Raw genomic sequence first — 20,120 nt, 5'->3', positions numbered from 1 at the left:
TGTTTCTGAAGACTCTGAAAATAAAATGCTTGTCTGTATTAAAGTAGCATATGTGGGTTTTAATGAAGACGGAGGCTTCATCATGGTATATTTTACATTCATATTCTGGGATATGGTTGAACTGTGCATTTCCCAAAAGTCCAATTTTTCTTCTAGAGTTTCAAATCTGCCTTAGTCCAATAAATATGTGAGTAGTCTGATGTAAATGGGGATGTTTCTTCTTTAAAGCGTGGTGTTTAGTAAGGGTCCACTGTGTTTAAAACCTGAACACGTAAAACATTAGGGAGCCACGCAGTTTCATAGTCTTTTGTCTTGAGCATTTTGGTTTTGCTAAAAATCACTCCCTCGCCCAAATGCTTTGCCCACCTTTTACAGTGTGTCGGTCAAGGCCATCATGAACATGTTTGCCGTTTAGAATGTGCTTTGAGATGCTGAGCGCAATCTTTTATGATGTTTCATACAACATGCTATGCTTGGGTCAAACGAGTAACCTTTTGTCTGGTATTCTGACTCTTTGCTTTCAGCGTCATTGGCAGGGATGAGGCTTCAAGAAGGAGATATTGCAGTAAGTCCAAACATACTCCCGGAAGCTGTCCATATCCCTGAATAAATGAAATACACGAAATGTAAAATAGCTGTAGGTTATCAGTGAGATTTATCTGCTAGTGTTGATTTTCTGTATATTGGATTCACGCTTGTTTTATTTCTATCAATCTGTAAGCTGCCTGAAAGATTTTAAGTAAACTCTTGTGACTATTTTTAACTAATGCTCCAGACATTAAAACCTAAGTCTCCATCTAGTATGTATTTCACTGATGTGACAACCTGAGTCAGAGCTAGCTTCAACATGAATCCAATTGACTTAATGTGTAATTTAAAAACAATTAGTGGTAATAACAAATGGTTTTAATTTAATTTCTGTATTGCTTTCCATGCACATTGTGATAACGTTTCAATTATTTTTTTTCCCCTCCAGATTAGCCTTGGCACAAGCGACACATTGTTTCTGTGGATCCAAGAACCAACTCCTGCCTTAGAAGGTCATATCCTCTGCAATCCTGTTGATTCTCAAACATATATGGCACTTTTATGGTAATATCGTTTATTTTTTGTGCATCTGGGATCAATAACGTGTATTTCTTTCTCTATGTTAGTGTTTTTTTATTGCTTTTGCAAAATGATAATGAATAGAACATTCAGTATTCTGTACGGTATATGGCAATCTATTGCTGAAACATTTGCATCAACATTATAGCGTTCCTATTGTTTAATTTGAGTAACTGAAACTGCAGAGTTGTGGAGGATAAATTCTCATGGCAATAAAAAGCTGAAATTATTTTTACATTACATAGAGCCAGTTCACTATGAGTCTAAGGTAATACATTTAATGTTCAGGAATAACAATCTTCTGAAGTATAATAATGTGAAATGTCAGAAGCTTGACCAGGCTGTATAACTTCTGTGCTCTTCTAGTGATCCAGAGGGGACATAATGGGGCAAGTGAAGATTCCCTTTTCATAGAGGACTATAATCAGTGCTGTTCAGGGATGGATTAAGCTGTGCATGTGGAACATACTGAGATCTCAAGAAGCCCAGCTGAGAGAATGATCCTCATGGTAGCTTTTGGCTGGTGTGATCCGGGAATTGTTTGGCCCCTTGCCAACCAAGTAGGGTGGGAAGATGGCCTGAAGCCACGTTTTTTCCCCTCTCTCAGTCAGTGTATTCACGGGAAGAATTTCCACAATGGGTCATAGTGTTTAGGCAAATATTTACAAGTAATATGCAGATAATTTTTTGTGTCCGAGTCCCCTGTTTTGTAGGTTCTTGTAACTCAAAACTTCAGCAAAGCTCAAATCTGCCCCTTAACTGTAATGTTGAGTCTTACCTGTAAAGTAATAGGATGCTGTAGATGACAGTGGGAACAATGTTTGTGAAGCTGAATTCAAAAGCATGATCTCAATTGCAAGTTACTGAGTTTCATAGGATGAATTACCAGCAGGTGGTTTGTTGTTGTTGTTTTGTTGTGTTTTTTTTTAAGTTTTGCATTCAAGCTTCTCATTTTCCCCAATATTTTTCCCACTGTTGCTGTGTGAGAACTATATAAACAGCTTGTAATAGAAAAGGAGATGCTGAGGCATTTTTCTGAATAACTGTTATATACCATTCTTTTACTGCAGCTTAACACGTGAAGAAGTCCAAACCTGCCTTTCAGAACACAAGATATTTCTGTGGCCATGCAGATATAAAGAAATCCTGTTCCCCTGCCTGGCCATTTCTTCCCTGATGCTGCCCCTTTTGCACCAATGCCCCTTTTAAAATAAAATAATGGAGTTAATAGAGGACTTTTGTGGATTAGTAGAAAAAGAGGGCCTGAGCTACCAGGCAGAATAATTGTACAGAGAACTCGAGTAACTTCAGCTGCTGCTATTGAGCAAGTTCAATCATTTCCTTGTCCTCTTTCTAGATATTTCTGTGCCTTTCCTGCTGTGTTGCTCTGATAACTCTGTGCTGGACAGTATTCGAACTCCTTTCCTTTGGGTCCAAGTCCAATGCTGCAGTATTTTGCAGGAGTGTTAGATTCACAGAGGGTGCAAGGGAGGTGACTGCATAAAGGGTGCAAAGACCATAAACACTGAACAGATGCATATTTTATGGCATGGCTTACTGGCTCTGGACCAGAACCGTGCAGATGCAGCTGTGGTGCTTTCCTTTGCCAGATCCTGGCATGGAGCTAGACCTCGTAAGTCTTATTGGACTCATGCTGGCTCCATGCTAGTACCATGCTCCTGAAATCATAAGTGCAGTGTGGAGACGCTCTTGCTCCTCCTCGCAGAGTCATCTCAGAGCAAGCTTTTTAGTGCTGTGTCAGAGTACTTCTGACAACACATAGTAGACTTACATCTGCACCCACAGCACAGAACGTTTCTCTCTAAAGTAGTTACTAGGGTCATCTGTGGATAGTCTAAAAGTACTATCTACAAGTACTAGTACAATCTAAAAGTTCATCTTGGCTCCTGGGTGCAACCAGACTTGGTGAAGCCCTTTATGGGAGTGCTGGCACAGTGGAGAAATGCAGCTCCACAGGACCTGCCCCAGGGCCAGCATGATTGGAGCTCCTGCTGCTCCATCAGTGCATGTGATGTGTTGTCCAGTGCTTTGAGCTCCAGGAGACCATAGTATGTCAGGCAGTGGGTTGCAACTCCTATGCCTGGAGCTCTGAGGAGATGTCTTAGCTGTTCAGAGAGAGCCTGGGTTTAGCATGGCCTGCCAGACTGGGTCTAAACTGACTTTATGGAGAGATGTGTACCAGCATCTCTGTGCTGCATTTCTGAACACGTCCTGTAATATTTGTTTTCTCTCTTATCTAGTTTTCTCCTTCTCCATCTCTTTCCATAATGAAGAAATGATTTTATCTTTTATCTTGCCCAGCTGTATGCAGCTGATACAATAAACTCCAATATCGAGTAAAACAACAACTTGCTTTAAAAATCTAGAGCCAAATGTTTTGGAAAATGCTTATGGTATGGTTGTGTGTTTCAGTTTTAAGAACGGCTCTCTGATGAGAGAGAGGATCAGAGATGACTGTGCTTCAGGCTCCTGGGATGAATTCTCCAAAGCCTTATCATCTACTGTGGCTGGAAACAATGGAAACTTGGGTATGAGCCTTAGCAGGGTGGGAGTTCCAGGGTTTGCTTAGATACATCATTTTGTGGGAGTTGTATCTGGCTTTTTTACTAGGGTCATGATAAAGGCCAAGAATGAAGTTGACTAGAGCAAGGGAAATTCCTAATGTGTGCTTAGAAATGCTCTGTTGGTGGGCTAAGTGTCACAATAGTATTTTTCTTTAATATTCACTAAATAAGAGAATTGTATTTGTGGAGCTCTTTTGATCATTGAAAGGGTGTTCATAGCATCTTAGCTGTATAATGTTTAAAACTAGTGATCTCTGAAGGAGGCATTCAGTAAATATTGTTTCCTTTTGCTGAAGACTCAAAGTGGACTAAGCTGCTCCATACTATTTCTTCCTCAATCTTCAATGGTTTTGATCTCTAAACATTACTTTAGAATCTTGTCCGGTGCATGTGAACAAAGCAGTAATAGCAAATGGTGCCTTGATTTCCTGCGTTTTCCCCAACGTATGTCACACAGTCATTTCATCCCTGTTTTTCCCCAAATTATGCTAAGTGAATGAAATCAAAGAAAATTATTCTGAATTGATAGGAGTAAAATTAATGTGAAATCACTGTAGATAACAAAGATTTTAAATGTAGATATTTAAGTTATAGAAGACTTCGCTCCTTACAAAGGTGAATATAAGATAATTTCTTGGCACTGTGAAGCTGTCACTGATTAAATTTTTAGAAGCTCTGTTATGTTGTCTCTCAAACCCAGTCTCTGTGGGGTATTAAAATGATCAGGAATCTCTTTTCACTAGAACACAAATCAATTCGGAAAATGGGAAGAAGCTATTCCAAACCCCAAAAGTCAGCCTTTTTAGACAGTATTAAAAAAACCCTGGAAGTCAATGAAAGTATTGTTACTGATTTCAGGGATACCAGAACACTACCTTAAAGTTTTAAAACTTGTATTATAGTATATTCACTTGGATATCTCAATCCCCTATAAACTGAGTATTTCCTGGAAGTCATCGTCTGTATGCTTGGATAACCTCTGAGTAAACATGTGAAAATACAGTAATCTCCATAATCTGAGTTCCTAAGGGAAGCACAACAAAGCAGTAACAGGTTAGGCACCCTCCCTTTTGTCACTTGTTCCCTGCTCTCCCTATTGTGTGACAGGGTGCCCCTGTGGAATTTTGGAGATGGGAAGAGGCAGCTGCTAGGGTGAGGCTGGGATAATGAGGTTAACAGGGGTAGCAAATAGGGAAGGAGGAGTGGTGAACAGATGAGGGTCCTGTTGCATCTGGGAAGTACTGAAAAGGCTGATAAAAGCAGCAAGTTTATTGGAAGACATCATCTGCCAGATTCAAGGTGGCAGCAGGGTCAGAAGGGAAAATATGAGATACACATCCCCTGGCAGTGCCTGCAAGATCTCTAACCCACAGTGTTGTTTGCTGGCAGCTTTTCAGAACGCTCAACCAAAAAGGTTGTGTGCTAAAGCACAGTACTATTTTGGGGTTTTTCTGGCTAATAATTATAGGGTCGCTAGGGCAGCAAACTCTTGTTCCCAGGTCTGAACCTTAGAAACTCTCCTTAGTTTCTTAGCTATTCTCTTCATTTTTTCCGTCCTCGTTTCCTTTTTTGTCTCTTTTCTTGAATATCTTTTCTGACCAACCCTTTTTGCCATCAACACAAAAGAAATCTTTTTCACACTTTTTGTCTAGCTGTCTGCAAAGCATTACTGCATTTCTTCAGATCTCATCAAAACTATTCAGAGACCAGCTCTGCTTCAGGACTTAAAATATCTGATGTTCCCTAATAAGCTCATGAAATCTAATCCAGTGCATGAAGTGTTCCTGTATTCCTGTACTCTTCTTACTAACTTACCATTTTTCTGTTTTTTTTTTTTTTTGGTTTTTCTTTCACCTTTGCATATGACCTACTGAAGCTATTTCTAAGATGTGTTGTGTATTATCGATGTTACTTGCGTGTGTGCATGTTCTGGTGGATGCGTGCTCTTTTGTAGGCATGCTGTTATTGCACCGTTTGGATGCCTAGAGCCAGTCATGCTTAAGATCCACATTTTTGTAAACTGAAAGTAGTTAAATTCCATAAGTGCCTGGACTGAAATTAGTTAAGAAACAGGCTGTGTCATGACTCCAGTGTTTTTCCAAATATGTGATAAACATTTATTATCATTTAGCTGTGTGCTGAAGTAAGATTTCAACTTTGGGCTAGGAGCAAACGTGACGCTCTTTAACGTTCCTTGATGCAGGTTTCTACTTTGATGTGATGGAAATTACTCCTGAAGCAGTTGGGATTCACAGATTCAACAGAGACAACCAAAAGGTAGAAATAACCTAGTTAACATCTCAAACCTTGAAGGAGTACTGTCAAGGCTTGAAATCTTTCCAGTTATCTTTTTTTTTTTTTTTTTGACTGAGATATTTGCTTTCAGTTGCAAGTCCCTGGGATGATTTTCGTAAGGAAGTATTTGTTCTGTAGCTTGAGAGTTTCTATAGAGCAAAGTCTAAACTAGAACTTAAATGGTACTTTTTTAGGAAATATTTCCTTTACTGGAAAATGTAGATTTACTGAAACCAACAGTATTTCTGAAGCAGGATTAGCTTTAAGCTTATTGAAAGCTTAGTACACTTACATGACTTAGTCCCCATCTTCTAAGTTTCAAACACATAGATAAGGACGTGTTGAAACTCTGGGCTGTAATATTTTGTTTTTTATCGTGCTCTAAATGAGTATATAAAGACAGGACGTCATTTTGCTGTCCTGCATATCTTGGAGTAACCTATAAGCCACACAGTGGCATGTAAGGAAACACAGGGTCAAGTCCAATTGGAATTAAAATAGAGATTATGTTACGAAAAGTTCTTTTTATCTTTTTTCTTTTGAGGAACGGATGTTTAAATGTCTGCCTTTCTGGGTGGTACTGAAACTCAGCAGATGTCTTTGATCAATCATGACTCCCAGTCGATTAGACCTCACCTAGGTGAACAGAGATTGATACTATCTTGTGTTTGCAGTGTAGCACTAGTCTCTTAAATGTTTGCTGTTTAAATGAATGCTTAATCACTTCTAGCTGTTACGCAAGTTGTAGGCACTTATTGTAGTGCATGGAAAAACTCAACTTTCTGTGAAGGGTTCTTTGTGTTTGTTTGCAGCTCAATATTTTCTTACTTCTGTTGCCTTTCTTGTATTCTGGTTGATGAAAGGACAGAAAAGTGTTATATATAGAAACTAAATAACTTAATGAAAAGATTACATGGTTTCACTTTTGTGCAGACAGAAATAGATTTAAACTTTTGTGACGTTACTTAATGCATCTGAATTTTATCTGCTTGCTTTAATTTTGTGTTTTTGAGAAACTGATTCTTAAGCAGCCTTTGGTGCTGGGAAACGCATAGAGAAGAGTTTATAACTTGCAGTAGAACCTCTTCCCATCATGCATTGATTTCAAGTTTGATGGATTTACCAACAGCACTGAGGTTATGGGTTGGGTTCTTTGTCATGAGTGTTTAGGTCCGTCTTGTGTGTGAGTGAAGAACTGGGCCTAGTTGAAAGCAGACTTCAGGGTGAAAGCAAGGATAATCAGCTATAAATCTGCCTTGTGTTTTTAACCAGTCTTCATCTTGCATTGTATACTGTGTGAGGTGCTTGTTAACGTATTCCCTCTTTCATACAGGTTTCAGACTTCCCAAAGGAGGTGGAAATACGAGCGTTGATTGAAGGGCAGTTCATGGCCAAGAGGGTTCATGCTGAAAAGCTGGGATATAAAGTCAGTAAGTATGATGGAAAGCTGCAGAACTAATGGCACTAGAGATGAAACACAAAGATAGGAGTCCCGACAGTAATGTTGGTGATTCTTGTCCTGCCTAACAGAAACCGGTAAGAATTCTAAATTAGCCTCTTGGAAAAATTTTTCAAGGTATGTTGGGGGCAAGTTTTTGCAGATGTTAACTTTAGAAGGACCAATGCTTTAACTTTAAGATGACTTCCTTTTCAGGTATTCATGCTGTTTCATTGTTATTGAGCTGCATTGTCAATTTTTAAATAAGAGTTTGGGCTTTGAGAGCTTGTTAAGTGAAAAGTAGACCAACCTTCTGCCTAAAGCATGAGACTGTAACTCAGAAAATCTGAAATCTATGTTCAGTTCTTGGATCTCCCATAAGCTGGTCACTTACCTCTTTACCTCATTTTTCTGTTAATAAAGCAGAAGCCCTTCCCCATTTTGTGATTTAGAAAGCAAGAGATCCCTCTTCCTAGTATTTATGGGTAGTTTTTAGCACATCAGAACAACAAAGTTGGCCAGTATTTTGCCTATAGAAGTGGGATCAGATCATTACTAGCTGTGCAGTTCTAAAAAAGAATACTGAAAAGTTGGTAGGATGTTTTATTGGCGTTTTCTGTCAGTGTATCAGCCAGTGGCATTTTAAAGAGTACTGAATTAACTCATCTTCAGGGTTTTTAACCAATGTTTTATTTTTTAAAATCATATTATTTTTATTTACCTCCTGACCTCCTTCTTTACAAGCCATTGCTTGACTCCTACCTTCAGGCTTTAATCCCTAATCATGAAGGATAGAATTTTTTGATATTTTATTTTTAAGAGAGAGCTCCAGGAGCTGAAAGTTGAGAAAATATAGAGGTACTGGAACAAATCACAAGGCTTGGCAACACCACCTCATAAATTTACACTGTAAAGGTTTTCCTGTTATATATTTTCTTATATACTTGAAACCATATTTATTTGGGGAGGTTATTTATGGAGACAGGCAGAGATTCAAATAGGTCGTGTTTAAAATACCTGTTTATCCTTCATTCCTAGATTCTGCTGCACCAAAAGCTTGGTTTATATAGCTTAGAAAGCTCATGGCTGAAGAGGATACTTTTGCACTCTGTAAATGTCAGGGGTTAGACAAACACCAGAGCTTGAGAACTATTTAAGATATCAGACAACTCTGACACAGGAACAAATGGGTAGAAATTGTCTGTAAATATATTTAGGCTAAATAGGACAGGCAAAAATCTAATTAGTTTTAGGATGTGGCTTAATAAGCTTTAAAAACTCTATTTTTTAAAAAAAAATATTTTTTAATGCTGTAGATGCCTACAGTAAAAAGGAGATGGATGTGATTGCATTGTGTTCCTGTAGATTCCTCGCAACCTTGTATGCTTTTGTTTTGTTGCATCCCAAGGGTCTTTTAGCTATTTGGTAACTAATAGATGAGTTGCTCTAAAAAAGAACTGCTGTACATAGTGTGGGCTGTATGCATCTCCCATTTTTCCGTAGTGGTATTATTTAAATGTCATATTCTGTTATTTGTGTAGTGATGGCAGCCTTACATCTGCATTTCTGGTGTGACAGCTCTGAAAACAGAATGTGTTCTGAATGTGTTTCGTGGTATGGATGAGCATTGTGGGAATTACTCTGGTATTGCCAGGCTTTCTCTTGTTTAATAGCTGCTGTTTTTCAGGCTGCTTTTTTTGTTTGTTTTAATGTGATTTAAAAGCTTATATATCTTTTGGATGAAATACGCAGTCAGAACCCTTGTGTTTATTCAATTCCTTTTAGGCCTTGTCTACATGGGGAATTTACTTTGTTTTTTCCGGGAATCAAGCTGATTTACGTTCAGAAATATAATCACAGCAGTGTAAATCTTGGCTGTTTTTGTTATTGTTGTTTACACCAATGGGAGAATACAGTAATAACTGCTCGCAAGATCTGGAAAGTTATATGATGACACCAATTAAATTGATCTGTAACAGAAATGGAAGTGACATGGTCAGTCACAACAAACGCTTTGCTGTGGTATCCTGAGCTTCGTGTGGTGCCGTCTCAGTGGTGCAAATGAGTCAGAAACCTGGCTGAGAGTTTCTTTAGCACTGGCACCAAGGTGCTGGAAAATCGCTTTGGCAGAGTCGTGAACCTGCCTCTCTGTTCTTGGGCCAAACGTGGTTTGGATGCCTGGAATCTGAAAAGAGCAGCGTACGTGGAAGAGAATTTCGTAAAAATAAATAAATAACAGTCTGTTCTATAGAGTTCTTGGTTATGCACTGTGAACATGACAAACAGTGCATAATCCCTTAGAATTTACTTTCAGTTAATGAATATACTATCATGCCAGCAGCAGTATTTTGAATCCTCAGTCTAGCAGGCTCTGCAGGAAGAAGTGCAACGATGCTGAAAGAGTGTTTTATATGTGAGGTTTTGTTCCCAGATTGATGCGTCCGGTATGTTATAGATCTTCCATAAATTACAAATAATAGTTTAAAAAACCCTTAAAACAGCTCCTCAGGTGCTGTTTGTGCTCGCCTGCAGGCACGCACGCAGGTTTCAGTGCAGCTCGAGTGCCGGCAGAGGGCAGGGGATTCTGCCTCATGATTTTATTCTTTGAGGCTGGGATGTGTGTGTCAGCCTTGTTTGGAAAATGGCACGGAGTCACCAGATGATCCTTAGGAGACAAGTTAAACCTTACATTAATTGTGATTTAAGGGTTTTAAAAGTGTGTGTCACTCTGGTCTAATTGCTCTAATCTTTCTCCATCAGATTTCAGGGGAAATCATTCAGTAACACCCTGTATCCTGTTTTGCTTATGTGCTTAAGGGGTAGATAGAGCGTTGTGGTCTAGAAACAAACAAGTGAAGTTTGATCTGTCCCTGTTGTTTACATCCTCTGATTCAGAGATTCATGTAGATAAGGTGAAGGTTTGCTGTTCTGCCTTCATTTTTCCTGAATTTTGATTGTATCATAAACACCTTATGTTTTGTCACTTCCTTTTTCTGCTTGCAGCCATTCCCTTCTGAAAGTTAAACTGGCAACTGGAGTTCACAGGCTAATCATACAGACATGCTTGCGGTGTGAGGACTCTGAAGTTAAACCCATGGCAACTTTATAGAGAAATGACAGTGTCTGCAGCTCAGTGACACAGGTGATCACAGCAGCTATAAAGCTGTCAGGGGTTCAGACTGATCTGCTAGTATATACTTTAATAATCTTGATGATCGCTTCAGAGTTGCTTCTATTCCTGACCAAGCAATCCTAAAATTCATATTGATACTGATTGGAGAATGTTGCAATGGTCCTTGCGTGGACCTAGTAAAGCTGTCCTGGTGAAGACCCACAAAACTGATTATTCTTGGAAGCAAAATCTACCCCTTCCTGCCCACTGATGGGTGAAGTATTGCCGTGATGTATGTTATGTATGCTGAAGGAAAACAGCACACGGGTAGGGTTCTGGTGTCGATCACACATGCAGTCAACAGATATTTAAATGATGTGCTGGTTTACAGAGTAGAAACCTCCATGGTGATGGTGATCTGAGCACTAAGTCTATACCTCCTGGGGCAGGTGTGTGCTAGAGTTGTGTCATGCTTTTGTGGGACTGCAGCAGCGATTAATAAATCCTGCCTGGTAGGTAGGCTGATTATCTGCGGTGGGATCTGCATTGAAGCTGTTGGCTTTGGACAGGGCTTTCTGCCTTCACGTTGTTGAGCCTGTCAGTGGTTCATAGTACTCCAGTTGCCCAATGTGCTGTTCGTGTCACATTTATACCTTTAAGAATCTGATTCTGCCACCTAACTGTCATCAGCAGTGGGAGATGGATAGAAGGTGCCAAATTTTACAAGCGCAAGCTTTGTCCATAAAATCCTGCGTCTGTGTTTATTATGTAATTTACAGTTTCTTACATACATAAATCCATCACTTGCAAATAATGCTGGTGCCCTGAATTCTACTGACTGTACTTGATGCTTAAGTACTGGCTGGGGTGACACAGACATGCCCATGGCTTTGCACTGGTTTAAGAATGAGCCAATTTTTTTTCCTTGAGTGCTACATGTTACTAGTGTTTCAAATGTGTGAAGGTACATCTTTCTGATTGGATATACAACAGGATGCATTCTTAAACAAAACAACATTCCTGCAGTGCTAGGGGAAATAAAGGGAAATATCAGACTATGCTGGGCCTCGCTTCTCAGTGGTTAGAGGAGGAACTTACATTTTTCTGAAGAACTCAGTCTAAGATTACATGGGGGCAAACTCCAAGGTGCCAAATCTCCCTTTTCTTCAGGTAGTGTTTTCATGCAAATGCTCTTTTCAGCAGGTTGAATGTAGTAATAATGTGTGACTCTTTATCTGCAGGAGAGGCAGTCTGATGGAGCGAGGGGAGCTCAGAAAACATCAATTATTATAACATGGAGCAGTTGTGTTTCGTTGCTCATGTTGTGATGTGGAGGCGCAGAAGGCTGAAGATGAGGTGTGAGGCTGTCATTTCACAGCAGTGTTGGTCCGTTGGAGGATGAAGTGGCTCTCCGGTTTGGCAGGGCTAGATACCACTGGTCCTCGGGACACTCCAGGAATGGCTTTTGTCAGGCTTTGAGATAGGTTTTAATTCTGGTGGTTGTCTCGGACTGACTGGCTTCTGTGACAATAGACTCCAAAACTCTTATGAATTATCAAGAACGTTGGGCTACTTGTTCCATCAGTCGCCTTTGCCGTCACTGCTGTGTTTCTTCTCAGTTGTAGCAGTGTTTTGGCTGAAATAAGGAACACTGAGTGAGGCCATTTTGTAGTTGCATACGGATTAAATTGATGTTTATGCCCTGCAGGATTTAAATTTCTTAGAGAAATCAATACTAAAATGTTGTGTTGGCTTCGTGCTCGTCTCTTGCTGTTTGCTGCTAAGAGTGCTGATGGTGTTTCAGCAGCACGAGGGTGACAGCTTTGTTAGAGGCCTTGTGCTTCAGCAAGTGAGTGAAAACAATTTAAAAATAATTAGAAGACAGTGCCCTTGATGAGAGGTTGAAGTTCTCTGTTTAAAATAATAGTGAATAGGTCAAATTGGAACGTACGAATAGGGATGGGCAGAGTGTACCGCTTGCTATGTGATACAAACAGACCATAAATACCACTCTTGCCATTAGATCTTAAGCCTATATTTTTGAGGGAGGAGTGTTGGCTCAAGAAGTACTTTCAAATTCATCAAAGGCAGGATCTTCCTCCTAGATAAGCCAGTGATTCTGTTGCAGAGAATATTTGTATTTTCTGATGAAACTTTTGGCTGATAACAGTGCCAGTGTGAGACGGGCAATACCTTGCCAAGAACTTGACTGTGTCCCCTCTTATTTCCCACAGAGCATCAGACTTTTATCACGTAGCAGAGCCTTCTAGGCACGATCAAGCAAGGCTTGGTTTTAAGCCAGTGATCTGGAGTGAAAGGTTGGTTAGCTCATTACCAATTCCCTGACCAAGTATTTTACAAAAAAGGACTTTTTATTATTACTTGGCTCAGGAGAGTACAGTATTAGTTTAACTAATTTTTAAAAGGGTTAGATAAAATGTCTCTGAAGGAAATGACCTAATGTGCTATAAGGAAGCTGCCTACGTGCTCTAGAATTTTTCATGCAGTGGCTATTGTCTTGCTTTTATTTTGTTTTATTGTTGTTATACATATACAGGAAACACAATGAAGACAGAAAAGCTGAAGAGTTAATAAAAAGATTGGAAGGAGTACTATCTGTCTGTCTTTCCTGACACAATGATAAAATGTTGTCATTATTTGAACAATCGCCTTTAATGTTTGGTCGGCAAAAGACCAAATATGTAAATGGTTCAATTCCTGTGCCCTGATGTGAGGAGAGATTGTTTATGACTGTTTCAGTGGATGTACTGTTCAAGCAGTATTCAGAAAAATAGTCAAGCTGTCAGTTGGCTGGTTTTGTTAGAGCTTCGTGGATCTCTAGAAGCTGGGGACTTGGAGATCAGCTGGGTGATCTAATAAATCTCCTTTTATCGCTTGTTTTTTGAGGCTGATCTGCAGTTTTAAATTCGTTTAGAATAGCAAGGGAATGACATGATTGCAGTCTATTAAGTACCTTCTTGGGGAAAGGAAACTTGATAGTATAGGACTCTTGAGCCTTGCAGACAGAAACATTATGGTTCAATAACTGGAAGTTGAAAGTAGGCAAACCTCAAATGACAAGCAAGGTGCAGATTTTTAACAGAAACTGAAATCAAACTGTGCAGCAATTGACAGTGGTATAGTGAATTCTTTAGCACTGACAGTTTTAAGAACAAGATTTTTTTTTTTTTTTCCCCCTAAAAATAGGTGCTCTGATCCAAAGAGATCAGTTATGTTATAAAAGGGTGAGTTCAAAGGATCAGCATGGTCCATTCTGTCTCAGACACATGAGAATCTTTAAGAGATGCCATTGCTAGGAAGCTCGTCTGATTCACAGCTATATATACCTTGCTTTGTGTTAATCATTTATACCAGGAGCAGCTGCTGGTATTGCTGTAAATGATGCCCCGTTTTGATGATCATTCTGCTTGTAAAATACAACATTTACCTTAGTTGACACTCAAGCAAATGTTACGTATTTATTATTTTAAATCTTTCCTCCTGTGTCTTTCTGTATTTTCATTGCTGTTGCTCAAATGTGGCAGGCCTGTTAGTGAACTCTAATCAGCTCTCCCAAGATTCCCTGGTCCCTCCAGCTGTCTTTCCTTTTTTCTGGTTTAAGGCTGCTCAGCTTCTCTTGGCGCATCTCACGTTATGCATCAGTTCTGAGCACTAAGCATCTCAATGCTTTCAGCTGCATCAACCCACACTTGAGGTTTTTCGCTGTTAACAGGAGTTCTACTAGACAGGTCATTTTTTCCCTACCTACTCTGTTTGCCTGCACGTATGGTGATTTTTAGCTATGATTGTGTCTGTTGCATGAAATTAAGGAAGACAGTTTTGCCTCACTTTAAAACAGATGATTGCCTAAGTTTTTAAAACAAATTTGAATATCTAAAGCTTTGGTTCTGTCCAGACTTGGATTTCCAGAGGACAGCTACTCAGTGTTTACTCAGATTATCTCATGAGAAAATAACCAACCATCCCAAACATTTCTTGTTTAAGTAAACACTAAGTGAAAGTTCACACATCTGTGGACAAGGGGAATTTTACAGCCTACTTGTATAACTTCTCTTTAGACATGAAAGAATAAATTTGGGCAGCTTTTATTTCTTATTTCTGGCCTGTGGTTTTCAAGAACACACATGAAGGGTATTCTTTTTTCCACCTTTAAACTTTAATGTTATTTAGCCTGTATGTGGTGTGTCTAACTTACGCACTAGCAAAGGTGTGCGTGGTGCATGTAAATGGCAGGTCTCTGCCCCAAGGCTTTCACAGTGTCAGTTTAGCCCAAGTGTAAAGGGTGGCAAAGGATGAGAAGTTCATGAAAAATAAGCTTCAAGTGCAGTATGTACTTCTGAAGTTCTCTCTCTGACATGAGTAAGAACAGAAATTTTTTAGCTTTACACATTAAAAAATCATATTTGTGGAAGAATGAGGTTGGAGCAGCCACAGAGTGAAGTCCCTTAATGATAGGGTATGTGACATAAAATTCCTGATCCCGGCTCCTGGACAGTGATATCATTTCTCTCTTTGATGTTCAAGGGCTGGACTTTGATGGTCGCTTACAGTGGCCTTCGGCTCATCAATGCTATACTTTTCCTAGTTGGGAAATCTGAAGAATGGAGGAAAGAACACAAAGAAGAAGGTTCCTTGAATCTGAAATTGTCTTTTTCTGACTGCACTTACAGTGATTGTACAGCATTAGACAGACTTAAAGTAAAATGAAACTCAGGAGTACCTGCTGAGCATTGTACATCAACTACTACTCAAGCAGAGAGTGAGTTTAAAAACGGCCACTTCTCTACCACTTGTGTTGGTTTTAAAGTATTTGTCTTTCATTTGACAATATTTGAAGCTTAATAAGATATTTCAAGAAATTTCTGAAAGCTGGAAATTTGAAATTAAAAATAGGAGTATGTATATGCATACAAGCAAAGAGTGGGTTTGTGATGGTTTTATTTTTGATAGTGTCTCAAAGTGAAACAGTTCTTTAGAGGACACGTCTACTGCAGATAAAGATTGATAAGTGCAGTTATCTGAAATGTTAGTAAAATGTGGCTAGACTCTTAATATTTCACCTCCTTGTGTGCCTGTCTCAGTTGATTATTCTGAAATGCATAATTATTAGAAGTTCTCAGAAGTTCTGGTGGATGAAAGTTCAGTTAGCCCCTGTTTGTAGAAATCAGCTAGCGTCTTTCTAAAATATAAATCTGTGTGCCTTTTTATTTCCACTTTTGCAGTAACACTAATGTGAAAGGAGTGGCTACACAGGAATTTGAATGATCTGAAGGCTCTGTCTGAAAAACTCCACTAGAAGGTGTTTGGTTGCACAAACACACAATATTGGATTCTTTCTTTTTACAAAGCGATAATATTACGAAAGGTAACAATACTAAACAATGTATATTCATTATAGAAGTAGTATCAAATGCCAGTATTATTTTGGACAACAAATGAACTGGCTTGGAAATATGTTTGGTTTTCTTAGCCTAAAGTTGGTAGCCAGGGTTTCAGTGTACTTTCCTAACTAGTCAACGCACTCCATCATTGACAGCAGTTTTCTTCAAGGTGTTCGCATGCCTTGTTTTCAACAGATGAAGATCACTTTTGTTTCATTTCAAATATGGGCTTTTTTGGTAGAGGCCTTTGGATCCTAGAAGTATCCATGTGCTGAAGGAAGGCTTTTGGAGGCTCTATTCCAGCACATCCTTGGCTGCCGCCTCTGTGTTTCCAGGATTTGATCACTCAGTTCCTTCCTTCTCCGTTACTGGTATCCATTACCGAATGGGTAAATGTCAATATTTACCTGTACGTAGCAATTGCCATCTATGTATCTCAAGAAGTAATTATGGAAAGCTGTAGGGCACTCAGCATTGTTACAAATCAGCAAAATATTTCAGTCCTCTCAGTGGCCAACTTAAAACACACAAACCAGCAGAAAATAATGTCATGTATTAGCCTGTGCAGTAGTAGCCCTGTGAGTAGCATTGGAATGAAGGTGGTCTCTGGTCATGGAGCTGTAGGGATTTTGAAGGATATTTTCAAAAGCATTCACTCTCTTTACTCAAGATGCTCTTGATCTTTTTCCTCTGTGTTTGTTGTGGTCAAAAATGAACTTTTTGTTGTTTTGAAGTAGTTCTAATTATAATGGTAATACAAGTGTACAAGTGAAGAGCTGCTTGAGTAATCTCTTCAAATTAAGTGCACTTCTAGTTAAATGACTTAAGTTTACCTGCAAGTGAACACTTGTGCTGCAGGCAAAGTGGCACGAAGCTTCCTATTTCATACCTAATTTTGTCCGTGAGCATAAAAGCCTGGTAGCCACTGAAATGCAGGTGAACATCTGAAGCCATTGTGTTTGAAGTATGACGCAGGAAAAAGTTGCTGGAATATCTATTTGAAAAGGTGGATTTGTGTTTTTAAATTACAAGTACTCAGGATGTAGTGGTTTCTTGTTTACATTTTTGTGGTTTAAATTCCCTTTTTCATTCATTACTTAAAGGTATTAATAAATTCTTTCGACTATAGTAGCTGCTGAGCTGTGATACAGGTCAGTGCAAATTTTAAACGTTATCTGGGCTGTTACTTGCAGATGTCATCACTGCAAGGGCATTCCTGTTGATTTCAGTGTTGATATTTGAATGAATAAGGGTTAATCATGAGAACAAAGAGAGTGCAGGACTATAACCCTAATTTCCAGCCCTTGTTATATGCTTGAAAATGAGCTAGATAGCCCCTTGGAGGCTTGACCGTTGAACCATTTTTCACTTTAACCAAGGGACTAAACTGATAGAGTGAGCAGTTCCAGCTTAGAGAGGCCTGTTTGATGTCTTGCATCTACCTCCTCCGTACATCCCTTCTGGCTGGCCTGATGGCACGTCCAGCACCCCAGAATCAGCTGCACATTCCAGGAGACTGCAAAAGCAAAAATATGTGGAGGACTGAGGTAGAGTGTGTTGTATTCTACTGGTTAAAACAAGAAGGTTTTATATATAAAAGTTTTTGTTTATACACAACGCACAGTCACACACTATATATATGTTAATGTCTATATCATACAGATAACTTTTCTGTATAATTTAGAGGATGGGGAGGCAAGTTTGGAGGCTTACAGAAACTTTTTATTTATTGTAACTGGCATATTTCTGAAATTAATTCTTTTGTTTGAGTAGTTGTTGATGTGCAAGTGTTCATGTGCAAGTTGTTCATGCGACACGTGGAGATGCAGAAAAACATCTTGTAAAACTACTGTGGCTTGAGTAACTCATGTGCATCTGATGCTTAGGAGCAATACCACAAACATATGGGAAGTGTGATCTAGTGGATAGTGCATACCTAAGAGCTCCACATAAAAGGCTCAAAGAACAATTATCTAAGTGGAATGCAGTTTTTTAAAAACAGCTTCATCCATTTTCCTGCCTGTTTTTGTGTTTTTTCTCTAAATAACTCTAATGTATATTAATTAATTGCTTGAAATAATACCAATAAATCTAACAAGGTTTGTCTAAAGCTTGACTGCACAGAGGAAACTTCATGTTTGTTTCAGTGGTGAGAGAAAAAATCATTTACTGAAAATATGAAGAAAGCTAATATTAATTTAGATGGAACTTAATGAAATCTTTAATGGCTTTTTAGAATTGTTTTATTTTCCTTAGATTTAATTTGAATTAAATCATTACTATTGTTAAATTAGTTAAACACTAAATTAAGAAATGCAAATGAAGTGAGCCCAAAATCCAATGTGGTTATAGTTTTTATTGATATATGTAGGCTAGTGGTGTGGAACAAATTCCAATTATATCTGATCTGTTATTTGCAGTACAAGTTCCTGACTCTTCATTAAGTGTAATACATTAGATTAAATGCTTTGTTCGATAAGAGCTCAGAAAATACCAGTATTGCAATAAACCTCTCGCTGCTTTTCCCTCTTTGTTTGGGCTGTTAGCGCTGCGTATAATGCAGGCTTCAAGGCTTTCTAGTTCACAGTTTTAAAATCCTGCCCAGCCGTGATCACCAGAGAAAGATAAATGTAAACTTAAGGTAGCGTAGTCTCAGGAGGCCCAGGAGCGAGGGAGAGTTGCTAAAGACAACTCCATTACATACACGAGTTCACCTGGATAAATGTGCAGTGGCTTCTGCTATGCTAACTTTAAACACTAGTAGCTAGCGAGGAAAATGCTAGTTCCACATGATACATCTCCCTGTACGATTAAAACATCCAAAATAAATGAAGTGTGTCTTCAAGTATCGGAACTAGATTATTCCAAGTTGTTCTTTATCCTTTGATTTATATTTTTATAAGATGCTGTATCCTAAACTGCCTGAAATCAGTAGAAATCTAGGTAAGAAAGAGGAAAATGTATGTGCCATTTTGAGCTCGTCTGCTTTGTGCACGGTCAAGGTATTTGTCTGTGTGAAAGCTCCTTTTTCATTTTTAAGCTATTGTTTTCCTCAGAAGCCATTTGGGAAGGCAAAATTGAACAAACTAGCTGCCAAAGCTGCCCATAGCTACCCTATGACAGTCCCAGTGGAAGAGGACACCGTAGCCGAGGGTACGCCTGGCTGCAGGACTGGACAACGCAGCTCTGGGTAAGCCAGGCACACGTGGTGGCACCACGTTCCTGAGCTGTGGCTGGTTTGTGCATGTGCTGCTGCATCTGTCCTGGTGCTGCATGGCTCTGGATGAGATGGTAGGGCTCCTGTGGTGTTCTCCAGAGCTACTATCGGATTTGTATCATCATATATTGTGGAAGAACCTGCCTGTCCTGTTGAGCCCCCATGCAGAAGCGTTCTTAGCTTGCCAGTGCAGTAGTATAAAATACTTTGAGCTCAGCATGCTCCTCACTTCAATTTATTCTAGCGGCATCAAAGCACATGTCCAGCACAAGTGGATGAGCTGCCTCTGCTGTGGCTGCACTGTATTTACAGCAGGGTGTAGAGAGAAAACATGAGACCTCATCACTGTTTTACAACCTTCTGGAAGGTGCCGTTGAACGTTGGTGAGGAATCCATGCGAGTGGGATGCTGACAGAGCAGTGGCAACAGCTGATGTTTACAGCAGTTGCTCTGGTTTCACTGTATGTGCATACCTTTTTTTTCATCCCAGTGTATGAGGTAAGCAGCGCTAGTAGCTTCATGATCATCCATGTGAGTAAAACTGATTCAGCTTCAGTCAATGGTTAACTCTTTCCTGGCTGGATAACTGTTGGAGTTCATGTGATGGAGGCTTGTGAGGTAGTTACTGTTCTGTTTTACCCTAATGTGGTGGGCATAGCTACTGAATCCAAAGTGCTAGTTGGCTTTGGGAGATGGAATTCTAATGCTGGGATTAAGTTGTTTGCGATGTCTATGTCTACGGGGGGAGCATGTGTTAGAGGTAGGACAAGACATTGAGCACTGAGCATGAGTGTCAACCTTCTCACCCTGTGCCCAGAACTTCTGCCTGTTCTACTCCAAATATTGGAAACCAGTCCTTTTCCCCTACTCTCTCTCTGTCCTCCTCTTCCTCCTCCTCTTTCAGTTTCTTTGAATTCCAGATCAACCTGCATCCGGAGTCATTCAAAGTGGTTCTGTGAAGGCA

The 20,120-nt window shown here is 39.4% G+C and overlaps 1 protein-coding gene across 1 annotated transcript in view; it reads left to right on the top strand.

The window, feature by feature from the left end:
• The window catches only part of XYLB (xylulokinase), an 89,792-nt gene that overhangs the window by 22,137 nt on the left and 47,535 nt on the right, over positions 1-20,120 (top strand). Inside the window, exons 11-15 of the mRNA XM_086614708.1 lie at positions 525-565; positions 977-1,092; positions 3,541-3,656; positions 5,896-5,969; positions 7,321-7,417. Of these exons, the coding sequence (XP_086470834.1) occupies positions 525-565; positions 977-1,092; positions 3,541-3,656; positions 5,896-5,969; positions 7,321-7,417 (444 nt within the window). The remainder of the gene's footprint in view (positions 1-524; positions 566-976; positions 1,093-3,540; positions 3,657-5,895; positions 5,970-7,320; positions 7,418-20,120) is intronic.

Source organism: Tauraco erythrolophus, chromosome 7 (assembly GCF_009769465.1).
Source record: "Tauraco erythrolophus isolate bTauEry1 chromosome 7, bTauEry1.pri, whole genome shotgun sequence".
In the NCBI taxonomy this organism is placed as follows: Eukaryota; Metazoa; Chordata; class Aves; order Musophagiformes; family Musophagidae; genus Tauraco; species Tauraco erythrolophus.
This window is presented reverse-complemented; position numbering and strand designations above follow the sequence as displayed.